The sequence below is a fragment of the Schistocerca cancellata genome, chromosome 11 (genome assembly GCF_023864275.1).
Source record: "Schistocerca cancellata isolate TAMUIC-IGC-003103 chromosome 11, iqSchCanc2.1, whole genome shotgun sequence".
NCBI lineage: Eukaryota > Metazoa > Arthropoda > Insecta > Orthoptera > Acrididae > Schistocerca > Schistocerca cancellata.
Genome location: NC_064636.1, coordinates 89,268,736 through 89,294,594, shown reverse-complemented (window position 1 = coordinate 89,294,594; position 25,859 = coordinate 89,268,736). Strand labels below are relative to the sequence as shown.

Sequence of the window (25,859 nt, the reverse complement as noted above, 5' to 3'; positions counted from 1 at the left end):
TCGCAGCACATTACACTTGTCTACATTGAGATTCAGTTGCCATTCCCTGCACCATGCGTCAATTCGCTGCAGATCCTCCTGCATTTCAGTACAATTTTCCATTGTTACAATCTCTCGATACACCACAGCATCATCTGCAAAAAGCCTCAGTCAACTTCCGATGTCATCCACAAGGTCATTTATGTATATTGTGAATAGCAACGGTCCTATGACACTCCCCTGCGGCACACCTGAAATTACTCTTACTTCGGAAGACTTCTCTCCATTGAGAATAACATGCTGCGTCCCGTTATCTAGGAACTCCTCAATCCAATCACACAATTGGTCTGATAGTCCATATGCTCTTACTTTGTTCAATAAACGACTGTGGGGAACTGTATCGAACGCCTTGCGGAAGTCAATAAACACGGCATCTACCTGTGAACCCGTGTCTATGGCCCTCTGAGTCTCTTGGACGAATAGCGCGAGCTGGGTTTCACATGACCGTCTTTTTCGAAACCCATGCTGATTCCTACAGAGTAGATTTCTAGTCTCCAGAAAAGTCATTATACTCGAACACAATACGTGTTCCAAAATTCTACAACTGATCGACGTTAGAGATATAGGTCTATAGTTCTGCACATCTGTTCGACGTCCCTTCTTGAAAACGGGGATGACCTGTGCCCTTTTCCAATCCTTTGGAACGCTACGCTCTTCTAGAGACCTACGGTACACCGCTGCAAGAAGGGGGGCAAGTTCCTTCGCGTACTCTGTGTAAAATTGAACTAGTATCCCATCAGGTCCAGAGGCCTTTCCTCTTTTGAGCGATTTTAATTGTTTCTCTATCCCTCTGTCGTCTATTTCGATATCATTGTATGATTGTTAGCCATGTGTGCCGTATGCTGCAGTGAATATACCGAAACTAAACTCAGTGAAATACAAGTTATTAATTTATTCAATATTCATTTTTACTTACAAATTTTCACATTAAAAGTTAAAAGTGTCCCCCCTGTTGTTGAATACACAATTCAATTATACACAATTCAATTTGTCTAATCATGTTTCCAAACACAAGCTGTAACATTTCTTCTGTAACAGAAGCCATTTCTTCTGTAACAGAAGCAGTGAAAGTGGATATTGCACTTTTCAATTCATCAATTGATTTTGGACGGTTTTTATAGACAGTTGCTTTCACTGCACCCCAGAAGAAAAAGTCAGGTGATGTTAGGTCAGGCAATCGTGGAGGCCAAAGTCTCTCTGAAATTATGCGATCACCAAAAACGTCAGCAAGCACTGACATTGAAACGCGAGCTGTATGCGCAGTTGCACCATCTTGTTGAAAATAACCGTTCAGTATTTCACTTAACACAAGTTCTCCTATGAATGGGTACAGAATATCACTGCAGTATCATTGTGTGTTTATTGTTTCATTGAAAAATATGGGACCCACAATCTGACGCCTAGAAAATGCAATCCAAACTCCTATTTTCACAGAATGACGTGGTTCCTCATGAGTACACAATGGATTTGCAGTGCTCCACATATGAGAATTCTGCCTCATCAGGGAACATTGTTTCATTAATAATAGCCCTTCCATTCTGTTGAACAAAATTTTTGAACCATTGACACTAAAGCAGTCTCTTGCCATGATCAGTATTTTTCAGTTCTTGCACGACTGTCTCTTTGTATGGGAAAAGTTCTAATTTTTTCCTTACAGCTGTGTGGGCCGTTCCGAAACTAACATCGATTTCCTGGGCGAGTTTTCTTACTGACTTGTTCAGACTCGTGGACATTTTATCGGAAATATCGAGTAGTTTATCATCAGACAAAACGCTAGGACGACCACTTCTCGGTGCATCTGTCAGTGAACCCATACTTCGAAATATGTTAATCAAATCTCGCACAGTATCGCGATGTGGGAGTGTTGTCTCCAGAAAAGTTGAATTAAATGTTTGACAAACTGAAACTGTGTATTTAATGCCAGCTTTGAACACTTGTTCGACTAAAAAACACACGTTCTTCAGTGGTTAGCATGTTAACAGTGACAAAAATGAAACAAACGAACGAAGGAACTAAACTTAAACGTTCACGTCAACACGTAACGACACACACCAACGATACTACTGATGCAGGCTGAGATAAAGGAAACAGTGGAATGTTGGGAGAGTCCACTTGAAGGGAAGTAAACCAGGCAGGCGAAAAAACATACGGCACGTGCGGCTAACAATCATACGGCGCTGCGGAGAGATTTGTTGAACACCCCGTATATCATTGGATTGAACTAAAATTAATTTAAAGGTAGCTGCTTGACTACTTTTCACATTTCAGATATCTCTAACTGCAGGATCCACGGTATACGAGTAATGTAATGCAAAGGGAACTGTTAACCGACACCACAATCAGATGACTCTCGTACGAACATAACGAGAGAGAACCGTACAGGGCAGGGCGGTCCACGCACCTTGAGCGTGAGATTGGCGAACGTGTCGGTGACTTCAGGCAGCAGCAGCAAGTCGTGGTGGCGGTCTCGCTCGTCCTCCAGCTCGCGCACCGTGTCCTTCGGGAGACCGGCAGTCCCCAACACGAAGTAGCACCGCACGTCGCCGTCCTGCGAGCAGGAGCGGAACCACGTGTCACGCAGCGTGTCGCGGGCGCCCTCGTTGGCCGGCGCCGACACCACCAGCACTACCAGGAAGTGGCCAGGCGGCTGCTCCGGCGGAGGTCCCCGTTCCGGACATGCCGGCCACGGCGAGGGCAGCCCGCCGCTCGTCACCGCCAGCAGCAGGAAGCTGCCGGCCAGGACGAGCGCCACCGCCACGTACGCGACGGAGAAGAAGCGCCGCACCAGCACGTGCAGCAGCAGTCGCGTCAACATGGCGCCCGCCCGGCTGTGGGGCAAAACACGAATCCGTGGCATAGGGTTTGCTACAGCAAACTTTACTGGTATCACAGTGGTGGGCATACGATTTGGAAAATGTGCACACTTTCTGAGAAGCTAATTCAGATTCTGACCATTCTCTAGTAGGCTCCAAAATGAGACAGAAACTTGCTGTGTCTCCCAAAGGAAATAGCACTAGAGCAAAGAAATGGAATACATAAAAACTGAAAGATAGGTCTACTGTTCAAGAGAATCAGAACAGACTGAGACACGAGTTACAAACAAAAGGTGGTGGAGACCGTGTAGACAAAGAATGGAATGCTATTAAAAATGCCACTCTGACAACAGCTTGTTAGATACTGGGAGAAACAAGGAGACTTAGAAATGGAGACTGGTATGATGATGAATGCAGACAGGCAGCAGAACAGAAAAAGGAAGTGAGGCTGGAATGCTTACACCAAAATACGAGATCAGATCAGGCATTATACAGGGTGTTTATAAATGAATATTGGGGTTTTTTTTAATCAGACTCTTGCAGCATCCATTCAAAAGCTCCAAACATCTGGTTACATAGGCATGAAGCCAACTCAGATTTGTGCGTATGCTGATGATGTAGCAATTATTAGTGGAAAAAGTGTTCCACGAGAGAGAACAATAGGCAATTTGAAAGAAGCCACACTACCTATGGGTCTTACTTTATTCAGCACTTGCACATACAAGAGTGCGGAACGAACTGCCTCCGGCCAGAACACAGTATACGAGGGGCATTTGAAAAATCTGTGCAAAAATAAAAACTACTTACGTGTTTGGGATAAACCTTTCTTATTTTTCGACATAGGCTAGTCTCCTTTTAGACTTATACACTTTGTCCAACACTATTCTAATTTTTTGATCCCTTCTGAATAATAGGAATTGTCCAAGTCTGCAATATAGCTATTAGTTGCTACAATCACCTCCTAGTCCGAATAAAATCTTTGTCCTGCCAGCCATTTCTTCAAATTGGAGAACAAATACTAGTCTGAGGGAGCCAAGTCTGGAGAATAGGGGGGATGTGAAATGAGTTGGAATCAATTTCCTTTAATTTTGTGACCACAACTGCTGAGGCGTGCGCTGGTGAATTGTCGTGATGGAAAAGGACTTTTTTGTGGTCCAATCGCTGGCGTTTTTCTTGCAGCTCGGTTTTCAAACAGTCCAATAACGATGAATAATATGCACCTGTAATAGTTTTATCCTTTTCCAGATAGTCGAGGAGGATTATCCCTTGCTAATCCCAAAAGACAGTCGCCATAACCTTTCCGGCTGAAGGAATGGTCTTCACCTTTTTTGGTGCAGATTCTCCCTTGTTAACCCATTGTTTAGATTGTTGTTTGGTCTCAGTAGTATAGTAATGTATCCATGATTCATCCACTGTGGTGAAACAATGCTTAAAGTCCTGCGGATTCTCCCTGAACAGCTGCAAACCACCCTCGCAACACTTCACACGGTTCCATTTTTGGTCAAGTGTGAGCAATCGTGAAACCCATCTTGCGGATAGCTTTCTCATGTCCAAATGTTTATGCAGAATATTATGTATCCATTTATTTGAGATGCCCACAGCACTAGCAATCTCATGCACCCTAACTCTTCTGTCATCCATCACCATATCATGGGTTTTATCAATGATTTCTGGAGTCGTAACCTCCACAGGGCATCCAGAACATTCAGCATCACTTGTGCCCATATGGCCATTCTGAAAATTTAGAAACCACTTACAAACTGTTCTAATCAAAGGTACAGAGTCAACGTAATGTTTATCAAGCTTCTCTTTAGTCCCCTGAGGTGTTTTGCCTTTCATAAAGTAACATTAAATCACCACACGAAAATGGACAATCACTTGACTTCCTTGATTCACACGAATGCCAAACACAAAGAAATAGACCAATATGGCTGAAACGTGGTGTGCGTTCTTTCCAAAGATGCTACTAACTAGACATGACCTCGATACGTGCCGGTGGTGCCATCTCTCGGACTTTGCACGGACTTTTCAAATGCCCCTCGTAGGTTCTGTGGTGGACAGAATAATGGAGGGACAGATAACTGATCTATCCTACAAGAAGTGTGGGGTTTCTACAACATATGGTAACACTGTGACATCACACCAAGGAAACAGATGCAAGCATGCACAGTGCGCAATTATGGGCCGGATCAGTGAGGAGTCATGAGGCCTTGTGCAAGTCATGCTTGGTGTTGTTTAATTATGCAAGTCCATTGTATCCATAAATACTGATATGCTGCATACCCATGCAGAATATGCAGACATGTTGTTTGTATACAGCTACTGTGATGGCACTACCCGTGCAGCTCTGAAAGAATACCAGAGACTTTTTCTTGAGGGACGAACACCACCCAGTTACAAGTAAAACCAGATTGTGAGGCCATCCAGTCAGCTGAGGAAAGGGAAGGCATTATTGCAATGGTACAACGGAATCCCACACCAGTACTTGGCACATTAGTTGCCGCCTCGATATTCTGCAGATGTGTGTGCGGCGTCTGTTACATTTCGAAGGCTTGTACCCATTCCATGTGCAGCCTGTGCAACATGCCGATGACTCAGTAAGCATATAACAATTTTGGGGTCAACGGAGGTGTCCAATCCCACCCGTTGGCTTTGACCCGTGACATAAGGGTGTTGTGTTGTATGACGTCATGACGGCGCAGAGTTTAGTTTATGAGTGTGTTGTGTTTGTAGATGTCATCTTGATGTGGTTTGTGGTATCCTCTGGTGGCGTATTGGGTTCATTTGGGTGTCGGTGCTTGGAGTGTGCATTTATTGGTCAAGACTGGCAATTAGTTTTGGCAAGATAAGAATTAAGTTTCCGGTGTGCTTATGTTATTGCGGTGTCGTTTGATGTTATTGGTTTGCTGTCTGTTGCGCGGTAAATCATTTGATTCAATTTGTGGCTTCTTTTGTTAGGTATGGATATGACTTCTAAGTTTAATAGTGCGTGTCTGTGGGCTGAAACAGGGACAACATGTTGTCCGTCATTAAGTTTCTGCAACTTTTTGGGCCTGCGACGGAGATAGTGAAATGGGGCGTATGCAAGCAGAATATTCGAGTTGGGGGTTATTGTGTAGTGCCGGAACTTTTTTATGGATTTTTTTGGGCCTATTATTTGTGTGTTATGAGGTTCGGTGAGGTTTTTATGTGTTGTTGGGTTGGTGTTACTTACTGCACGTGATGGTGGTTTACGTTTTGGTATCGGCGGTTGTGGTTGATTTATGTATCTTAGGGGGAAGTACTCTATTTCAATTTTTTTGGTATCGTCAGTTGTATTTGGGATGCTTAGGTCATGGGAAGTGACCAATTGCAATTTGTCGTCATAGCTATGTGTGTTTTGGTATCATGAGCTGTTGACCTATATAACGTCAAGGGAAGAGTCCGATTCCAATTTTTGTTGTTTTAGAGGTTGGTTTTGTGGTATCGATAGTTGTGATGTGATTATAAGTTTTGGAGAAGCTGGTTTTTATTTTGTGGCATCATAAATTGTGGTTGAGCTATGTAGGTGACGGGAAGTGACCAATTCCCGTCGATATTGTAAGTGTAGCGGAACTTGGGAATTTTGTGCGTTTTTATGTAGTCATCTTGTGTGGTTTCAGATAATAGAGTGTGTCCGTATGTGTTTATATTTAGTTTGTCCCCACCCAAAAATCCCCAATTTCCGACGCTGGTCCCGTGAGTTTGATTATATTCTTGGAGAGAGATGTGTGTGTTGGCTTTATATGTATTTTCGAGTTTGTTGTTATTTATGTAATTATGTCATAGGTGCCATATTGGAGACGTTGAGAATGGACGTTTCCACCATATTGGTGACATCATGGGTCAAAGCAGATGGGTGGAATCGGACGCTTCTGTATTCCCCAATTTTGTCAATGATTGACTGTACAGACACTTTATTTACAGACAAGGCTACACTTTTACACGTAATGGTATTGTGAACACCTGCAATTCTCATACATGAGCGATGTGGAACTCACATGACACTAGGGAAATAATATCCCAAGTTAGGTTCTCAGTGGACGTCTGGTGAGGTATGATTGGTGAGCTCTGACTCGCGAAGCGTCAGTTGTCGAGTGCGTTCTTGGTGCACAGCTGCTAGTGCAAGGTTCCATGACGAACTTAGCTGATAGCCCTTGTCCCCGTTAACAAGGTTACACGGAGTCTTATCTCAATAGATTCTTTGATGATACTCTCCCAACAGCCACTAGCTCAGCACAACATTTCAGTTTCCTAAAATTCGAATGTATGTCCCTCATTGAAGCTATGTTCTGCCACTGCTGATTTAGCTTTATGCTCCTGATGTATGCATCTAATGTGTTCTATGCAGTCTTGTAAGATGTAGTACTGTGTTTCCCCTATGTACTGGTGGCCGGTACATTGTATGCAATGGGCATTTGCTGTGAATTAGATGGGAAACATACGAGATCATCAACAAATACCAACTTCAGAAACCAAATATGACAACAGTAGAACAGAGAGCACTAAGACTGCTGAAAGAAGATGAAAACGCAATAGCCCTACCTGCTGACAAAGGAAATGCTACACTTTCATTACGTGCTGACGATTACCACTAGAAGATAACAGCTCTGCAACAGGATCTGGTCTGCAGGAAGCTGAAGAACAATCTAACACCAAAGATGAGAAGTTTACAGATTTGATTTTGATAGCCAAGTACTGTCACCACAGCCGTTCTATTGATCAATTTACAAAAGAAATGGGGCAATGAACCAACTATAGCCTTGCTGGAAAAACCAGCACGCACTGAACTGCAGCATCACACAGAAACAATTCAAATTCTAAATTGTCACTACTATATCATAACATAAAACTTATGAAACATAAGAATCCTAAAAAAACTGAAGATATAGTAAAAGTCAAGGTAAGTGCTGACAAAACACAAATAAATCATAAATACTTAATCATGTACCATATTAACAATAAACTATCACTATATTGCTTCATGCTATTTGTGCTTGGGACTGCTAAAGTCAACCTAGAATATAAGAAATAAAGTGGGTGCTTTTTCAGTCAAATCAAATAGTTGCTTTGTCTGCTGTTTGTATCTTAAATTTTAGGTGTACTTGACTGCATTAGTATTTTTCAAAGAAAATGTTTATCTACATTGCAAATACAGGGATCTGATTTCAGTACATTAGCAAGCATTTAAAATGAACACTTCATCTTCCCTTCTAACTAAAAGAAATTTTGAATCTTTGACTCTTGCTAATCATATAACTTGTCAAAGAGGCAGGTAAAGAGGTATGTTACAATTTTCTTTCGAGCACAGGGGATTCCAAATTTATTGCTTCTATGTCTACATCTATACACTGCAAACCACTGTGGAATGCACAACAGAGGGTATATCATACTGTACCAGCTATTGGGGTTTTGTCACATTTCATTCAAGTATGGAGTGCGGGAAAAATGATTGTTTAAACAGCTCTGTGGGTGCTGTAATTAATCTAATCCCATCTCCATGATCCCTATTGGTTTGTGTATATTCTTAGAGTCATCACTTAAAGCCAATTCTTTCTCAGTATAGTTTAAAGAGTCTGCCAGTTCAGTTTTTTCAACATTCAGTGACACTCTCCCGCAGGTCGGACAAAATTGTGACCATTCGTGCTGCCCTTCTCTGTACCAGTTCATGTGCTTAACAAGTGTTACAGCACTGTATTTGAACGAGTTTACCAATTCTGACTGTGACTCATTTATATTATAGTCACAGGATACTATGATTTTATTGATTTATTTTGTGAAGTGCACAATTTTACATTTCTCAACATTCAAAGCTAGGCGTCAATCTTTGCACTACTTCAAAATGTTATAACAGTCTGATTGGATATTTGTGCAGCTACATTCAGAATGTACTTCCTTGTAGATAACTGCATCATCTGTAAAAAGTCTGACATTACTCTTAATATTATCCACAAGGTTGTTAATATACAATATGAACAGCAAGGGACCCAACACACCTCCCTGTGGTATACTTGAAGTTACTTTTACACCTGTCAGTGACTCTCCATTCAAGATAACTTGCTGCATTCTTCTTGCCAAGACATCCTCGAAGCTGTCACATATTTCACCAGATGCCCCATACAATTGTACTTTTCATATTAAGCATAGGTGGGGTACTGACTCTGACACTTTTTGGAAATCAAGAAATATTGCATCCACTTGACTGACTTGATCCATGGCTTTTAGGATGTCATGAGAGAACAGTGTGAGTTGGGTTTTACATGATTTATGTTTTCAAAATCCATGCTGGCTGTAATGGAGGAGGTACCCCAAATAGTTGACAGGGATAGTGGGCAGTAGTTTTGTGGATCATATCTACTAACCTTGTTGTAGACATGTGCCACCTGTGCTTTTTCCAACTACTGTGCACAGACTGTTGTTTGGCGGATCTATCATAGACTGTAGTTAACAGAAGGGCTAACTCAACTGTGAAATGGGTACAGAATCTGATAGGGATTCCATCAAACCCTGAGGCTTGTTCAGTTTCAATGATATCAACTGCTTCTCAATGACACTTACACTAATATCTATTTCACTCATCTTTCCAGAGGTATGAGAATTAAGTTGGGGCAGTACTCCTAGGTTTTCCTTTCTAAAGGAATATTTGAAAACAGTTAAGCACTTCTACTTTTGCTTTGCTATACTCTTTTTCAGTTGCTGTCTCTTCCATGAGGGACGGTAACTGATTCTACATATGACCAGAATTTATTTGGGTTTTGTCAAAGGTAAATTAACAACATTCTGCTTCAGTCAAACATGTTTCATTCAGTATCTAACTATAGCCGTATGTTTTGTTTTATATTGTTATTTAGTAGTATCTGTTTTTTTAAGCAGTTTTTTATAGTGTCCGTATACCATGGAGGATCTCTTCCATTATAAACTGTCTGATTGGGTATATTGAATTTTCTCATGCTGAGAAATTAGGAGTGATCTGTATTACTTTGTAAAAGCTTTCTAAAACCAAGATTGCATAAAAATTTCTTTATTTACAAACAACTAGTTTCGACAGACTTTATTGCCAACTTCAGGCCTTCAAAAATTTTTGCTATAAAATGTGTTCGTTTTGGATTCGACTTCATGCCAAGTTGTCATGTAGATGAATGTGCTACACTTTATCTACTCGACTACACGATGTGAGGTCATACTCAAAATGAACACATCTTTAAAGAAAAATAAAATGTGTTCGTTTTGGATTCGACTTCATGCCAAGTTGTCATGTAGATGAATGTGCTACACTTTATCTACTCGACTACACGATGTGAGGTCATACTCAAAATGAACACATCTTTAAAGAAAAATAAAATGTGTTCGTTTTGGATTCGACTTCATGCCAAGTTGTCATGTAGATGAATGTGCTACACTTTATCTACTCGACTACACGATGTGAGGTCACACTCAAAATGAACACATCTTTAAACAAAAATTTTTGAAAACCTGAAGATGACAGCAAAGTCTGCCAAAAGTGGCTATTTAAGATCCTATACGTCTCCCGCAAACCGGATCTCAGCCCCATCCTTTGGCTTCCCCCATCCTCTCCCACCCTAGCCCACTGTCGCACCTGTACCAGTGTCCCGCCTGGTCTCCATCTCCACACCCTCGCCCAATATGGATGATGTCCTCGTGCCTTCCATCTACTCCTCCTACCAGCTTTAATCCCCCCCTTCTCCCCCCCCTCCTCAGGGCTCTCTCTCTCTCTCTTTCTCCTTTTCACCTCCCTCCCCGGGCTTCTGGCACCTTGCTTCTCCCCTCCTCCTGGTTTCCCCCTACCGTCTCTCCCCACTCCCTTTTCTCCCCCACCCCCCCTCCTAACCTTCACCCAGTGATAGGTCGCCTTCGGTGCAGTGGTTTTTAACATTTCGGTTGTGGTGTCAGTGTTTCTCCAGTGCTGTGTGCAGTGCTACATTCCACCAACACCAACAGTGTCGCCAGCATCATTCATTTGTGTTCCCACTGCAGTGTTTCTTTGTTTTCGTGTCGACTCACAGAGCTCATTCTCTGCGTGTGTGTGTGTGTGTGTGTGTGTGTGTGTGTGTGTGTGTGGCTTTTGTCTATCTTGTTTTTAAATCTACCATTTATACTCGTCTATTTTTGTTATTGTTTTTTCAGCAATTTATACCCTTCTATGTTATGTGTTCTTTTCTCTTCTGACTATGTTTTTCTGTTGGCTGAAGAGCGGCGAATTGTGCCGCTGCCAGCCCGCCCCATTTTGGGAAGTGAAAAAGTGCTCTAAGTAGTTTTCAGAGAATACATTTAGCCTAGTATTGTTTTGCAGGGTGTCTTGTCATGCCCACCACTAACAGAACAAAAAAATATCCCGTTTGATTGTTGGATGGTTAAAACCTTCTCCAGTGATTGCATTCCCATAAGGGAACTCAAGTATAAGCAAAGTGAGATTTTCTCTTAAGTTTTTGGTTATGTCAGGAAGAGAATCTGGTGGTTGACAGGAGAGCGCTATTATAATTTTTTGCCCACCCATGATACTGAGTCTTGCCCAAACAATTTCACATGCAGTTTCAACTTCTGTCTTGGTGGATTTGAGTTTCTTCCCTACTGCAACAAATACATCATTTCCCTATACTGTCAGTATACACTTAAGTTTTCTCCAATTATCTCACTACTGTAACTGCAGATTTTACCAGCTTTCTGTGCCTAATATTACGTGAGTGTCATTGTTTTTTTTAGCATCACTTCAAACTCTGGCAGCTGCTTGCACATACTTCGGCAGTTAATCACTAAGACACATTTCCATGGATCTTACACTGATACTTTTGGGTTTCCCACAGCTATCATTATCTAGATTGAACTGAGAGTCGCCTAATCTACAAAAACCTTATGTTAGGCACGAACTTGTTGAGCATCCTAGCAACAGAGTACATAACTCCACACTGAACCCTCGGAAACGAGACAGTCTACATAATAATCATTTTCATTTCTACTTTTATGATTCTGCAACTCACAGTTCAGTTGAAATTTATTTTTATTATTATCAACATATCATGTTGAAAGAATATAGACTGGGAGCTACCACAGAAGCACATGGTGAATAGGTACACATCTGAATACGTTGTTACAGAAATGGTCAAAAAGCCCAACTATTAGACTTTCTTAAGTAATAATTGTGAGAAAACATATGCAGATTCTTCGACCATTTGTTGTTAAGTATTCTCTATAAGGGCAATATATTTCATACTGGTAGACTAAATCGATAAAACTGTAAAGGTATTCATTACGTTCAGCCTACATGTTGTTAGGTATGACACACGAAAACCTGGACGTGTCATTTGGACAGCGAGAATACGAAAATTATAGCGTGTGTCATTCCACCTGCCACTGGGTTCAGCTATCAGTCGCTGTAGAACGGCTTTTAAAAGGTCACTGCAGAGTTCGCGGATAATGTACATTTGAACCACTTTTGGCAACGATCGAATTGCCCATGAGGTCGGTAGTTTATTTATTCGTCCTAAGACCACTCAGTACAACAGTACTGAACACACCAGACACATTACAGAAAAAATACATACTTATGTAAAACGTTTACAACGTACAGTAGGATTAAGCGAGGGCACGACTGGAAATCGACCAAAACATTATAAATGCAACCATCCACGCATTCACCTTAGTAACAACTGTGGAAAACAACGGAAAACCCAAGTCAGGATGACTGGACAGGGTACGGAGTTTCCATCTCAACGAATCTGCATAACGCTGCATTCATTTCATGAGTATCAGCGTATGCTAAAAGAGTTGTGAATATGTGCGTCCTTTCTCAATGTGCGGTGTGGCTGGCTACCTGTGAATGTTTCTATTAACGGGTATAGACTCCAATCCAAGTCCAGTTAATTATATGTACATGTTCGACGAAACTAAAAAACATCAAGAAATTGAACGATTTTCTTACGTCCAGTATATGACATTCGCCGACTTCCTACAACATATGTTCTAAATTAATGTTTGTTATTATTATTATTATCTGGAAACTCACTCTTACTTTGTAGTAATTACACTTAATGAAAATATCAAAACTTCTCAGCAAACTGCCGTGGCTTCTGCATTCTGTCTACAGTTCCGTATTTGATATCTTCTACGAAAACCCAGTGTTTTTGTTTATTTGTATCGCCTTCGGTTTGTTTACAATACAATAAATCTATCACTCACATGGGTGTTCCACAGACGACAAAAACAGTTTTCTCACATGTTTCTACGTTAATTAACAATTACACTCAAGGAGATAAACCTCCTAGATTAAACTTTCACGCGGCTTAACAATCAAGTCGTTTCAAGTACCACTTGTTTTCGCAACATAAGCATTCATTTCATTCGCATCTCAGGTCTGATTTGTGACAATATCGATTATTAGCCATTTCCATCCATTGCAAAATGTCGACTTCTGTCAGGAACCGCGAAGACAACTGAGATATGTACAAGTGATTATTTCCATGGTAATTGGTTTCAGTACGCTCATCCTCCTAAGCAGAAAACATAACGTAAACTATTGAAAATAGTGATTTTGTCCTCGTTTTTTCTGTTTGCTCTGCGACAACAGCTGCACTATGCGATCTTTGATTTAGTGTATCTTTCTCATCTATGATTTGATTTAATCAGCTGTACTGTAGGATCGTATGTTCAATGTTGTTATTTTGGGGTAACAATTCCTATGCTTGGTAGATTTTGAGTGAAGCAGTTTACTAATCTACCTGATGTGTTTCGGAATATTGAAATTTGTAACTCCAGAGAATAAAAAAGGGTCGCTGCCTCCCTCCACAACATACGTTAAAGTCGATAGTCACGTTAAACATTCGATCGAAGCACTAGAAATTAGAATGATAACGAAAGCTGTCGGGGAATGAAGAAAGATTTTACAGAAAATAAGAAATAGCTTTCAATGCAGTTTTCATTTCCATCGTTACTGTAAATCTGCCACTTCAAATATCGCATCTGTAATGCATATCCGATTCCCATATAAGTATTAAAGCACAGGTGTACAAAAAGAATTACCCACAGCGTATCATGTTAGACAAACTAACATCCATCTACGGCAAAAGCGTATTATAGTTTCATTTTGGTTGTCAAAGACAGAAATAATTTGTGCCTTAGTTATAATGGGTCCCAGGTATCCTAAGAGTCCGGTGTACCGCTAAAATGTATATGAAATGGACTGAAATTGAATGAACGGCCACATAGGGATGAAATCAATGAAGATGCAATTAAGTCGTTTTAAAGTGCAGACCATTCAAAAATTATGTATCTGCAATGTACTGAATATCTTGTGACAGTTGAAAACTTGTCAGATTGAGCCTCAAACCTGGATTTGCTGCATATGGTGAGCAGTCCTGGCATGGCGTAAATGTTCTGTTGTCACTACATATTCATTACATTTACGATAAACAAGATTCTTTTGGCGTAGAAAGAAAATAAAATTCTTATTTCGACTCATTTGGTGGTGGTAGTGTGATCCTTTCTTGGTCTGGCAAGTTAAATTCTGCATCATGATTATACCACAAGTCAAAAAACAAAATATTACATACAGAAAAAGAGAACAAAAAACTGGAAATTACATACATACAAGGCGTACAATATTACACATACACACAAGATATAATATTACTGTACCATATATAATATGATACATCATTTACATAACTTACAACTCTAGAAATTCATTTAAATTACATATATCATGGTTTGTATGTCTGTTGTTGTTGTGATCTTCAGTCCTGAGAATGGTTTGATGCAGCTCTCCATGCTACTCTATCGTGTGCAAGCTTCTTCATCTCCCAGTACCTCCTGCAGCCTACATCCTTCTGAATCTGCTTAGTGTATTCATCTCTTGGTCTCCCTCTATGATTTTTACCCTCCACACTGCCCTCCAATACTAAATTGGTGATCCCTCGATGTCTCAGAATATGTCCTACCAACCGATCCCTTCTTCTTGTCAAGTTGTGCCACAAGCTCCTCGTCTCCCCAATTCTATTCAATACCTCCTCATTAGTTATGTGATCTACCCATCTAATCTTCAGCATTCTTCTGTAGCACCACGTTTCGAAAGCTTCTATTCTCTTCTTGTCTAAACTATTTATCGTCCACATTTCACTTCCATACATGGCTACACTCCATACAAATACTTTCAGAAATGACTTCCTGACTCTTAAATCTACACTCGATGTTAACAAATTTTTCTTCTTCAGAAATGCTTTCCTTGCCATTGCCAGTCTACATTTTATATCCTCTCTACTTTGACCATCATCAGTTATTTTGCTCCCCAAATAGCAAAACCCCTTCACTACTTGTGTCTCATTTCCTAATCTAATTCCCTCAGCATCACCCGACTTAATTCGACTACATTCCATTATCCTCATTTTGCTTTTGTTGATGTTCGTCTTATACCCTCCTTTCAAGACACTGTCCATTCCGTTCAACCACTCTTCCAAGTCCTTTGCTGTCTCTGACAGAATTACAATGTCATTGGCGAACCTCAAAGTTTTTATTTCTTCTCCATGGATTTTAATACCTACTCCGAAGTTTTCTTTTGTTTCCTTTATTGCTTGCTCAATATACAGATTGAATAACACCGGGGATAGGCCACAACCCTGTCTCACTCCCTTCCCAACCACTGCTTCCCTTTCATACCCCTTGACTCTTATAACTGCCATCTGGTTTCTGTACAAACCGTAAATAGCCTTTCGCTCCCTATATTTTGCCCCTGCCACCTTCAGAATTTGAAAGAGAGTATTCCAGTCAACATTGTCAAAAGCTTTCTCTAAGTCTATAAATGCTAGAAACATAGGTTTGCCTTTCCTTAATGTTTCTTCTAAGATAAGTCGTAGGGTCAGTATTGACTCACGTGTTCCAACATTTCTACGGAGTCCAAACTGATCTTTCCCGAGGTCGACTTCTATCAATTTTTCCGTTCGTCTGTAAAAAATTCGCGTTAGTATTTTACAGCTGTGACTTATTAAACTGATAGTTCAGTAGTTTTCACATCTGTCAACACCTGCTTCCTTTGGGATTGGAATTATTATATTCTTCTTGAAGTCTGAGGGTATATCGCCTGTCTCATACATCTTGCTGACCAGATGGTAGAGGTTTGTCAGGACTGGCTCTCCCAAGGCCGTCAGTAGTTCTAATGGAGTGTTGTCTACTCCTGGGGCCTTGTTTCGACTCAGGTCTTTCAGTGCTCTGTCAAACTCTTCACGCAGTATCATATCTCCCATTTCATCTTCATCTGCATCCTCTTCCATTTCCATAATATTGTCCTCAAGTACGTCACCCTTGTATAGACCCTCCATATACTCCTTCCACCTTTCTTCTTTCCCTTCTTTGCATAGAAATGGGTTTCCATCTGAGTTCTTGATATTCATGCAAGTGGTTCTCCTTTCTCCAAAGGTCTCTTTAATTTTCCTGTTGGCAGTATCTATCTTACCCCTAGTGAGATAAGCATCTATATCCTTACATTTGTCCTCTAGCCATTCCCGCTTAGCCATTTTGCACTTCCTGTCAATATAATTTTTGAAACGTTTGTATTCCTTTTTGCCTACTTCATTTATTGCGTTTTTATAGTTTCTCCTTTCATCAGTTAAATTCAATATTTCTTCTGTTACCCAAGGGTTTCTACTAGCCCTCGTCTTTTTACCTATTTGATCCTCTGCTGCCTTCACTATTTCATCCCTCAAAGTTACCCATTCTTCTTCTACTGTATTTCTTTCCCCCATTCCTGTCAATTGTTCCCTTATGCTCTCCCTGAAACTCTGTACAACCTCTGGTTTAGTCAGTTTATCCAGGTCCCATCTTCTTGAATTCCCACCTTTTTGCAGTTTCTTCAGTTTTAATCTACAGTTCATAACCAATAGATTGTAGTCAGAGTCCACATCTGCCCCTGGAAACATCTTACAATTTAAAACCTGGTTCCTAAATCTCTGTCTTACCATTATATAATCTATCTGATACCTTTTAGTATCCCCAGGGTTCTTCTATGTATACAACCTTCTTTCATGATTCTTAAACAAAGTGTTAGCTACGATTAAGTTATGCTCTGCACAAAATTCTACCAGGCGGCTTCCTCTTTCATTTCTTAGCCCCAATCCATATTCACCTACTATGTTTCCTTCTCTCCCTTTTCCTATGCTTGAGTTGCAGTCACCCATGACTATTAAATTTTTGTCTCCCTTCACTACCTGAATAATTTCTTTTATCTCACCATACATTTCATCAATTTCTTCGTCATCTGCAGAGCTAGTTGGCATATAAACTTTTATTACTGTAGTAGGCGTGGGCTTCGCATCTGTCTTGGCCACAATAATGTGATCACTATGCTGTTTGTAGTAGCTTACCCACACTCCAATTTTTTTTATTCATTATTAAACCTACTCCTGCATTACCCCTATTTGATTTTGTATTTATAAACCTGTATTCACCTGACCAAAAGTCTTGTTCCTCCTGCCACCGGACTTCACTAATTCCCACTATATGTAACTTTAACTTATCCATTTCCCCTGCAATTACTGAAAAGGATACTACCCCTCTTCAGACCTCTCAACAGATACCCCTCCATTGTGGTTGTACCTACGGTACGGCTATCTGCATCGTTGAGGCGCGCAAGCCTCCCCACCAATGATATGGTCCGTGGTTCATGTTGGATTCTGTCAATTTGAACACCTAACTTAGGGGTGGCCTTGCAATATCTCTTTATTATATTCCATGAAGTCGTCCCTATATTTCCTTATCTAGGATCTGTTTTCTTAAATTTGAGATCTGCTCCTCAAATTGGTTTTTTAGCTTGATTGTACTTATCCTTAAATATTTGTAATTTAGTTGATTTATGTAGCACATGTGGATCCTCGATATTGTACCTGAGTTTAATCATGTAAGCTTGAAGAGTCAGTCTGGTGTTTTGTACATTTTGGTTGTGAGGTACTATTTTTTTAAAATTTCTTTCACTGTGCAGCAAAAATTAAGAGACTGTAAAATAATATCATAGAATTTGGCCAATTTGTATTCAGATCCCTTTTTGCAGAATAACTAGTTGCCGTTCCTCAGATGCTAGTTTACTTTTAAAAGCATTAATGTTTTTCTCTTTAAGCATTCTTTTATGTTCTACAACCTGAGTCCTTTCTTGGGAGCTTGTGTGTTCATAGTCTACAAACTGACATTTGTGGTCCGAGAAGTGGAAGTCCACATTCCAGCATCTAATAATATCTTTTACCTCTTTACTTAGTATTATGTAGTCTATTCTACTAGAAGTAGACTGAGTTACTCTTGTATCTGAATTTACTTCTTACATAAGATTATAGGAGTTAAGGGTATCTATTAGCCTGCTGTTATGTTATTGCAAGATGTTGCTTCCATATTCAAGTCACCATGTATTGTTACTTCGTTTCAGTCAAAGTGCCCCACTATTCTACTAAAAATATCTATGAAACGCCCTACCTCTGATTTTGGTGGATGATAAAGCTCAATAATTATATGTTTCACTGTGCCCTTTCTACAACCTTTGATATGGAGTTCAACAACTGTCACTTCAGTCAAGCCTTCATTATTATACAGATCTAGATGGTTTAATTTATTTACTTTGAGTTGCTCTCTAACAAATACTGCTACACCCTCCATCTTTATGATGCTGTCTACTTTAGCTATTTCCTAGGAAATAGCCATCTAGTTTAAAGTAAGTAATTTCCTCAGATTTCAGTCCGTGCTCGGTTAACACAACTACATGAGGTGAATGATCATTTACAAAGGTGTGCAAAACATTGAGCTTATTTCTAAGATAATGTATATTTATAATAGAAGGAAACATTCCACGAAGGGAAAATATATCTAAAAACAAAGATGATGTGACTTACCAAATGAAAGTGCTGGCAGGTCGACAGACACACAAACGAACACAAACATACACACAAAATTCAAGCTTTCGCAACAAACTGTTGCCTCATCAGGAAAGAGGGAAGGAGAGGGAAAGACGAAAGGATGTGGGTTTTAAGGGAGAGGATAAGGAGCCATTCCAGTCCCGGGAGCGGAAAGACTTACCTTAGGGGGAAAAAAGGACGGGTACACACTCGCACACACACACATATCCATCCACACATATACAGACACAAGCAGACATATTGTATATTTAAGTGCAAGAGCCTTGATGGTACTTATAGTTTGTCACTTTGAATTTCCTCCTGTTCTGGATTGTTTATATTGGGCCAACTCCAACCGGATTTGGCCCTTTCCACTAGTTTCCTTGCATGTTGGGATTTAGGGCGATAGCTCGTCTGTTTTCACGAATTATTACGTCAACAGCTTTGTTTATTTCTGATGCAAGTCTCTTTTTACCAGATAGATTTAAATGTTGACCGTGCATTGTGAAAGTAGTGTTTTCATAGCTGTTGACGTCAAAAAGTTTTTATGTTTTTAAACTTGGAGCAGAAATGTTATAATTTTTTATTTGTTCATCGAATTTCACTATTCACACAAGACCAGACAACCAGATCAGATCTCAGAGGTAAATTCGCAAGTATCACATTTGAAGTCGATAGCAACTGCAAGATAATGATCAGATTTCTTATAAATGCACTGGCCTCATTGCAATAAACATCGTTTGGTCCCACTATGAGAACAACACAGTCACTTTTAGTGGAACTGGCACATTCTTTTTGTATACTGCTGGTTACATTTCCGAATTTTGCTCCAGGCTTAACAACAGCTGACACACTCACGTACATGCCATTGTACCACTTTTTAGTGTTTCTTCCTATTCTATTCATGTATAGAGCATCGGAAGAGTGATTGTTTAAATGCCTCTGTGTGTGCAATCATTATTCTAATTTTATTTTCATGATCTGTAGGTGAGTATACTTATGGAATTTTAGCATGTTCCTTGAGTCGCCATTTAATGCTGGTTCTTGAAACTTTATTAATAGGCTTCATGGGTATAGTTTATGTCTACCTTAAAGAGTCTTCCAATTCAGTCCCTTCAGTATCTCAGTGACTCTCTCCTATGGATCAAACAGACTATGAGGAAGTGCTTCAGTTTTTTCTTGAATACCTGAGGATTATCAATATCCTTTTTATATTCAGTAGATCCTTATCCAGACTGGGTAACTCCTTTTTGTAATGTGTTGAGTTGTTGAGTCTTTGCAAGGGCTTTGATTCTGCATTGGGTCGTGAATGTGAAAGTCACAGATATTGGAAAAGTGTTTTGTTGATGAGTACAAATAGTCTCCTGAGTAGATATACTGAATTGTGTCAATATCCTAAGGTTGGTGCCTCCAGAGTGTCCAGTCTGTAATGTCACAGATCAACATCAAAGCTCATTTTTGTAGTTTAAAAACTTTTTCCACTTTTGCAGCATTTCCTCATAATATTATACCTTAGAAGATCCAAGAGTGGAAGCACACGGAATAAGACAAGATTATTATTTCCCTGTCAGCAGAGGATGAAATATGTCTTTGTGCAAAGCATATTGAGCTTATTAACTTCTCATAGTTTGGGTTCACAGTCATGTATAATTTTTTGAAGGACATCATATTCACCATTGACTGTGGAAAATATTTATTTCAGTACTGCAATTTCAGCCATTGGGCCACTTTCAAGTGGTACAGCAAAGGATTTTGCTTCAGTACATGTCAGACTTTAAAATTCTCTGAAATGCATACATGTCATTGTCAAAAAGAGGTCTTTTCATTCTAGATATACAGTATCATCAGACAAGTGATAAGCTCTGTACGCCATGAAATGATGTAAATTACATGAAATGTTACCAATATTAACATCATTCATGTGAATCATTACAAATCAGTGTTCTAGCACACTGTTTACATGTAAACTAAGGCCTTAGTTAAAGTCTGACATGTGCTGAAGCAAAATCTTTTGCAGTACCACTTGAAAATGGCCCAAAGGCTGAAATTGCATTAGTGAAATAAATCATTTCTGCAGTCAGCAAGAAATCCAACACCTACATCTATACTCTCCAAAGCATTGTGAAGTGCATGACAGAGGGTGCATCCCATTGCACCAGCTATTAGGACTTTCTCCCATTCCATTCACATACAGAGTGTGAGAAGAATGACTATTTAAATGTGTCATTGTTTGCTGTAATTAGTCTAATCTTGTCATCACTACACTTGCAGGAGCAATTTGTAGGAGTTGCAGTAGGAGAAGCATTCAGTAAGTAATGCAACACATTTTTTTAAAATCAAGTTTGTCTTATTCAGGGTTCCAGTACACCATATTATTCGCCACCCTTTTGACTACGAAATCCTATTTTTCAAAATAATCTCCGTTAAATGCAATGGCCTTACACCACCCTACTCAAAGGGCCTTTATGTCCACATGGTACCACTCTATTGATCGACGTTGGAGTGAACGTCTTGTTGCATCAATACTCCCCATCGTCCATATACTGCTTCTTGTGGAGTGTATCTTTCATTGGGCCAAACAGATGGAAGTCAGAAGATGCGGGAATGGGGTGTAGTTTGAGTGAGGAAGGACAGTTGTGATGATAACAAACATGTCGCCCAATGACTTTCCATGCTTTTGTTCACTGCCAGATCTCTGGAGACATCCTATGAGCACCTGTGAGTATCTGTGATGCTCTGGTTTTCTGACAAAAGAAGGGGTGACAACACTCTGCTTGGAATGCAATTCCATTACAGACACGATTTTGAAGGCTACACCTAGGCCACCACCTATTGAAACATCATGAAACAATAGAGGCTGAAGCGAAAATATTCCACTATATCCCACACAAATCCCGCATTTTTGTCAGCCGAAATTGACCAAAAAAAAACAAAAAAAGTGTTTTGGATTACTTATTGAATACCCCTTCTATATTCCTAGAGTCGTCATTTAAATCCAGTTCCTGAAACTTAGTAAGTAGGCTTTCTCAGGATAGTTTACATCTATCTTTAAGAGTCTGCCATTTCAGTGTATTGAGTATCTCTTGTGTCACTCTCCCATGGACTAAACAAGCCTGTGACCATTCGTGCTGTCCTTCTCTGTATATGTTCAATATCCCCTGTTAGTCCTTTTTGGTATGTGTTCCACACACTTGAGCTATACTCTAGAGGCCACCACGTGAGTGACTTGTAAGCAAACTGATGTGCTGTGCCCACTTACAAGAAGCAGTGTAGTGAAGTTAGATTTTTCTGCCACATTTCTACAATCTAATGCAATATGTTTGTTGATCCTGGCTTCCAGCTGTCTACTGGTTTGTCCCAAATAGCAAGAATTGCAGTCATGTCATTCAGTTCTATAGACACCTGACTTATGGAAAAGATTAATTTTTTTAACTCTATTTTTTAAAATTCTACTCAAAATTATGTTGACGTCATGTATAACAGCATACGGAACAAAAAGTAGAAAGATAATAGTTTCAGTGTATGTGACAATGGCATTAATAAGTACATTTGTTTGCCATACTGTGGTAAAATTAATGACACGGTGGCTCACTTTTTAGAAAACAAAAAGTAAATGTGTCATTTTTCCACCAGGCAACTTGGGTAGAATTTTAAAAAATAGTGCTGAAAAGCCAAAATATTTTACATAGGTCGGATGTCTATAGAATTGAATGTCCTGACTGCAGTGCTTGCTAAAATCTTTTCCATAGGTCGGATGTCTGTAGAATTGAATGTCCTGACTGCAGTGCTTCCTATGTGGAACAAACAGTTAGACAACTGCAATCCATGTTCAGCAAACATATCACATTAGATCGTTTTAAAAAGTATAAAATACTAAATAGAATGATTTCCAGCTTCCATTGCTTGGACAACATACCACAAGCCCAATTAAGTATACCAATCACAGCACATGACATAAAACAAGTATTTCATAGAAAATGCAACACATTACGACTGCATCACTACACCTATTGACACATGGAAGACTGTCCCCTATCCTTTCTAGTCACATGTGAAACCCATTATACCACTATTTTCTCCACATGTTACTATCATGAGCTGTGGTAAACCTGCAAAATCTTACTTTTCCTCAAACTGTGCAAACCTCCTACGGTTACCTCCTCCTACCACCAGATCTGCCTCACCTCAGAATTCAGCAAAGTTCTCGAACCCGTCCTCTCTCAACGCATCGATCATCACCTGAACCAATAACACCTTCTCATCGACCAGTGTGACTTTCATCCCTATATCTCCTCTGGTGACCAGCTCCTGCACATAACCCATCTCCTATCCCATGAAACAATTCTCATAAATTCGCTACTTCTGTCTCCCTCAACATAGAGAAAGCCTGTGATGTATGGCATTCCAGTCTCCTTTTCAAACTACAGACATACACACTTGCCATTAACTATGTCTACTGTATTGATTCCTTCCTATCTAATTGCCCATTTTTTGTCAATATTAACAATACCGATTCCTGTACCTTCCATCCCACTGCAATAGTGCTCCAGCACTCCTTCCTCTTGCCTCTCCTTTTTCTACTCCACACTGCTGATATTCCCAGACCCCCACTCACCCCTCTAGTCCATCTCCTTCATTATGCTGATGGCACCGCTTTCCTCTCCATCTGTCTTACAATCCAGAAATCCTGTGCAAATCCATCTCAATCAGTTTACCTCCTGGTGTAACCAATGGCTCCTCAAGATCAACTCCTCCAAAACCTAGGCAATAATTATAGGACAAACCACCCGCACCTACCGACTCCATGATTTCAACCTTACTATTGATGACTGTCCTATCCTCACTAAAATACCTTGGACTAATCCTCAATCAGAAACTAACAAGGAAATCTCACCTACCTACATTGGACTCACTTCCAGGAAGACAATGGCTCAAACCTGCATCCGGCCATCCTGATTAGGTTTTACTAACAGGCCAGACTTGGGGATTACATCCCTATGCTATTCTCCAGACTTACAAAATGTCAATCCAACCCATCCTCTGCTATGTAAATGAATGCATGAATCTCCACTCCATGGAAGTTCTGCTAAGTCCCTCTAAATTCTCCAATGCTGTGGACTCCGCCCTGCTTTCTGCATCCCTTTACCTTCCCCCATATGGTTCCTCTACCATCTCATCAAATTACCACCCACACCCACATCAAACACTTCTGCATTTTCTGTAGTATCTGCAAACCAGATTCCAATAACCCCAGTGTCTTGCCTCTGGTCACCAAACCTAGTACGCTGCCACACCTTCACAAAGATTAGATTAGATTAGATTAACTTTCATTCCAATTGATCCATAGTGAGGAGGTCCTCCAGAATGTAGAACATGTCATAAAAACAACAATACATGATAAATATTTACAACTCAAACAAATAAGCTAATGTACCATTCCACAGGTCCCAAGTGGCATGGTTGTCATTTTTTAATGAACACTATATGAAAGAATCATTTTACAAATACTGATGCACTGAATTTAAAATAAAAAAAGTTTTTTAGTTATTTATAAGGTAATAAATGTGTAATATAACTAATAAATACTTATTTACAATGAACACATTACTGCACTGAAATTGTGCATAAGTTATACTGTACTTATATATAAATTCATCAATGGAGTAGAAGGAGTTGGCCACCAATAAATCCTTTAGGCTTCTCTTAAACTGAATTTCATTGGTTGTTAAGCTTTTTATTGAAAATGTGTGTTCCTGAATAATGCACACCTTTTTGTACAAGACTAAGTGACTTTAAATCCTTGTGAAGATTATTCTTATTTCTAGTACTGATTCCATGAATTGAGCTGTTGGTTTGAAAAAGTGATATATTTTTAATGACAAATTTCATCAAGGAATAAATATATTGGGAAGCAGCAGTTAGTATCCCTAGTTCCCTAAACAGGCTTCAGCAGGATGTTCTTGAGTTCACACCACATATAACTCTTACTGCACATTTTTGTGCCCGGAAAACTTTAGCTTGGCTTGATGAATTGCCCCAAAAAATAATCCCATATGAGATTATGAAATGAAAGTAAGCATAGTGTGCCAGCTTTTTCATTTTTATAGCCCCTATTTCTGACACAATTCGCATTGCAAATAGAGATTTGTTAAGACGCTTCAGCAGTTCTGTGGTGTGCTCCTCCCAGTTGAATTTATTATCAACACGTCCCTCCATCCCTACACCTTCACACGCTCCATATACTATCCCAACACAAATTCAACCAACTCCCTCTCCCAGACAGGCTGACCCCGATATTTATCCCTCCTACAAACTTTAACTCTGCCTACCTATCCCACTGCACATCAGGGCTCTTCTCTCCCGTTCTCTCTCCATCCATCCCCAACCCTCATCTCTCATAACCACTACCATACCCACACGGCACACAACTCACCCTCCGTCTTTCCCACAGACAGCATTACCCACTATTCACCTCACCTCCTATCTGTCTTCTCCATAGTTTTCCTGTCTAGTAGACCCCTATCTTTTTACACACACCCCTCAACAGTATGGAACAAGTCTCACCTCCCACAATACTTCTGACCCAGTGCAAGCTCTTCAGATTTTAAGTGAAAGCACAGTGCTTCAGTGTTTTTTATGAGCAGAATTTCACCATTCTGCACTGTATTTTGAAATGTATATATTCGGAGTAGGTATTGAAATCCATGGAGAAGAAAGAAAAACTTTGAGGTTCGCTGATGACATTGTAATTCTATCAGAGACAGCAAAGGACTTGGAAGAGCAGTTGAACGGAATGGACAGTGTCTTGAAAGGAGTATATAAGATGAACATCAACAAAAGCAAAACAAGGATAATGGAATGTAGTCGAATTAAGTCGGGTGATGCTGAGGGAATTAGATTGAGAAATGAGACACTTAAAGCAGTAAAGGAGTTTTGCTATTTGGGGAGCAAAATAGCTGATGATGGTCGAAGTAGAGAGGATATAAAATGTAGACTGGCAATGGCAAGGAAAGCGTTTCTGAAGAAGAGAAATTTGTTAACACCGAGTATAGATTTAAGTGTCAGGAAGTCGTTTCTGAAAGTATTTGTATGGAGTGTTGCCATGTATGGA

At 39.9% G+C, this 25,859-nt stretch overlaps 1 protein-coding gene across 1 annotated transcript in view; it reads right to left on the bottom strand.

Annotated features, from left to right (window-relative positions):
* LOC126108111 (beta-1,3-galactosyltransferase 6-like) overlaps positions 1–13,226 on the bottom strand; it is an 86,491-nt gene extending 73,265 nt beyond the window's left edge. The window contains exons 1-2 of the mRNA XM_049913344.1: positions 13,065–13,226; positions 2,441–2,867 (exon numbers count right to left, since the gene is read on the bottom strand). Coding sequence (XP_049769301.1) covers positions 2,441–2,854 — 414 coding nt within the window. The 5' untranslated portion in view covers positions 2,855–2,867; positions 13,065–13,226. The remainder of the gene's footprint in view (positions 1–2,440; positions 2,868–13,064) is intronic.
* Between the last annotated feature and the right edge of the window lie 12,633 nt (positions 13,227–25,859).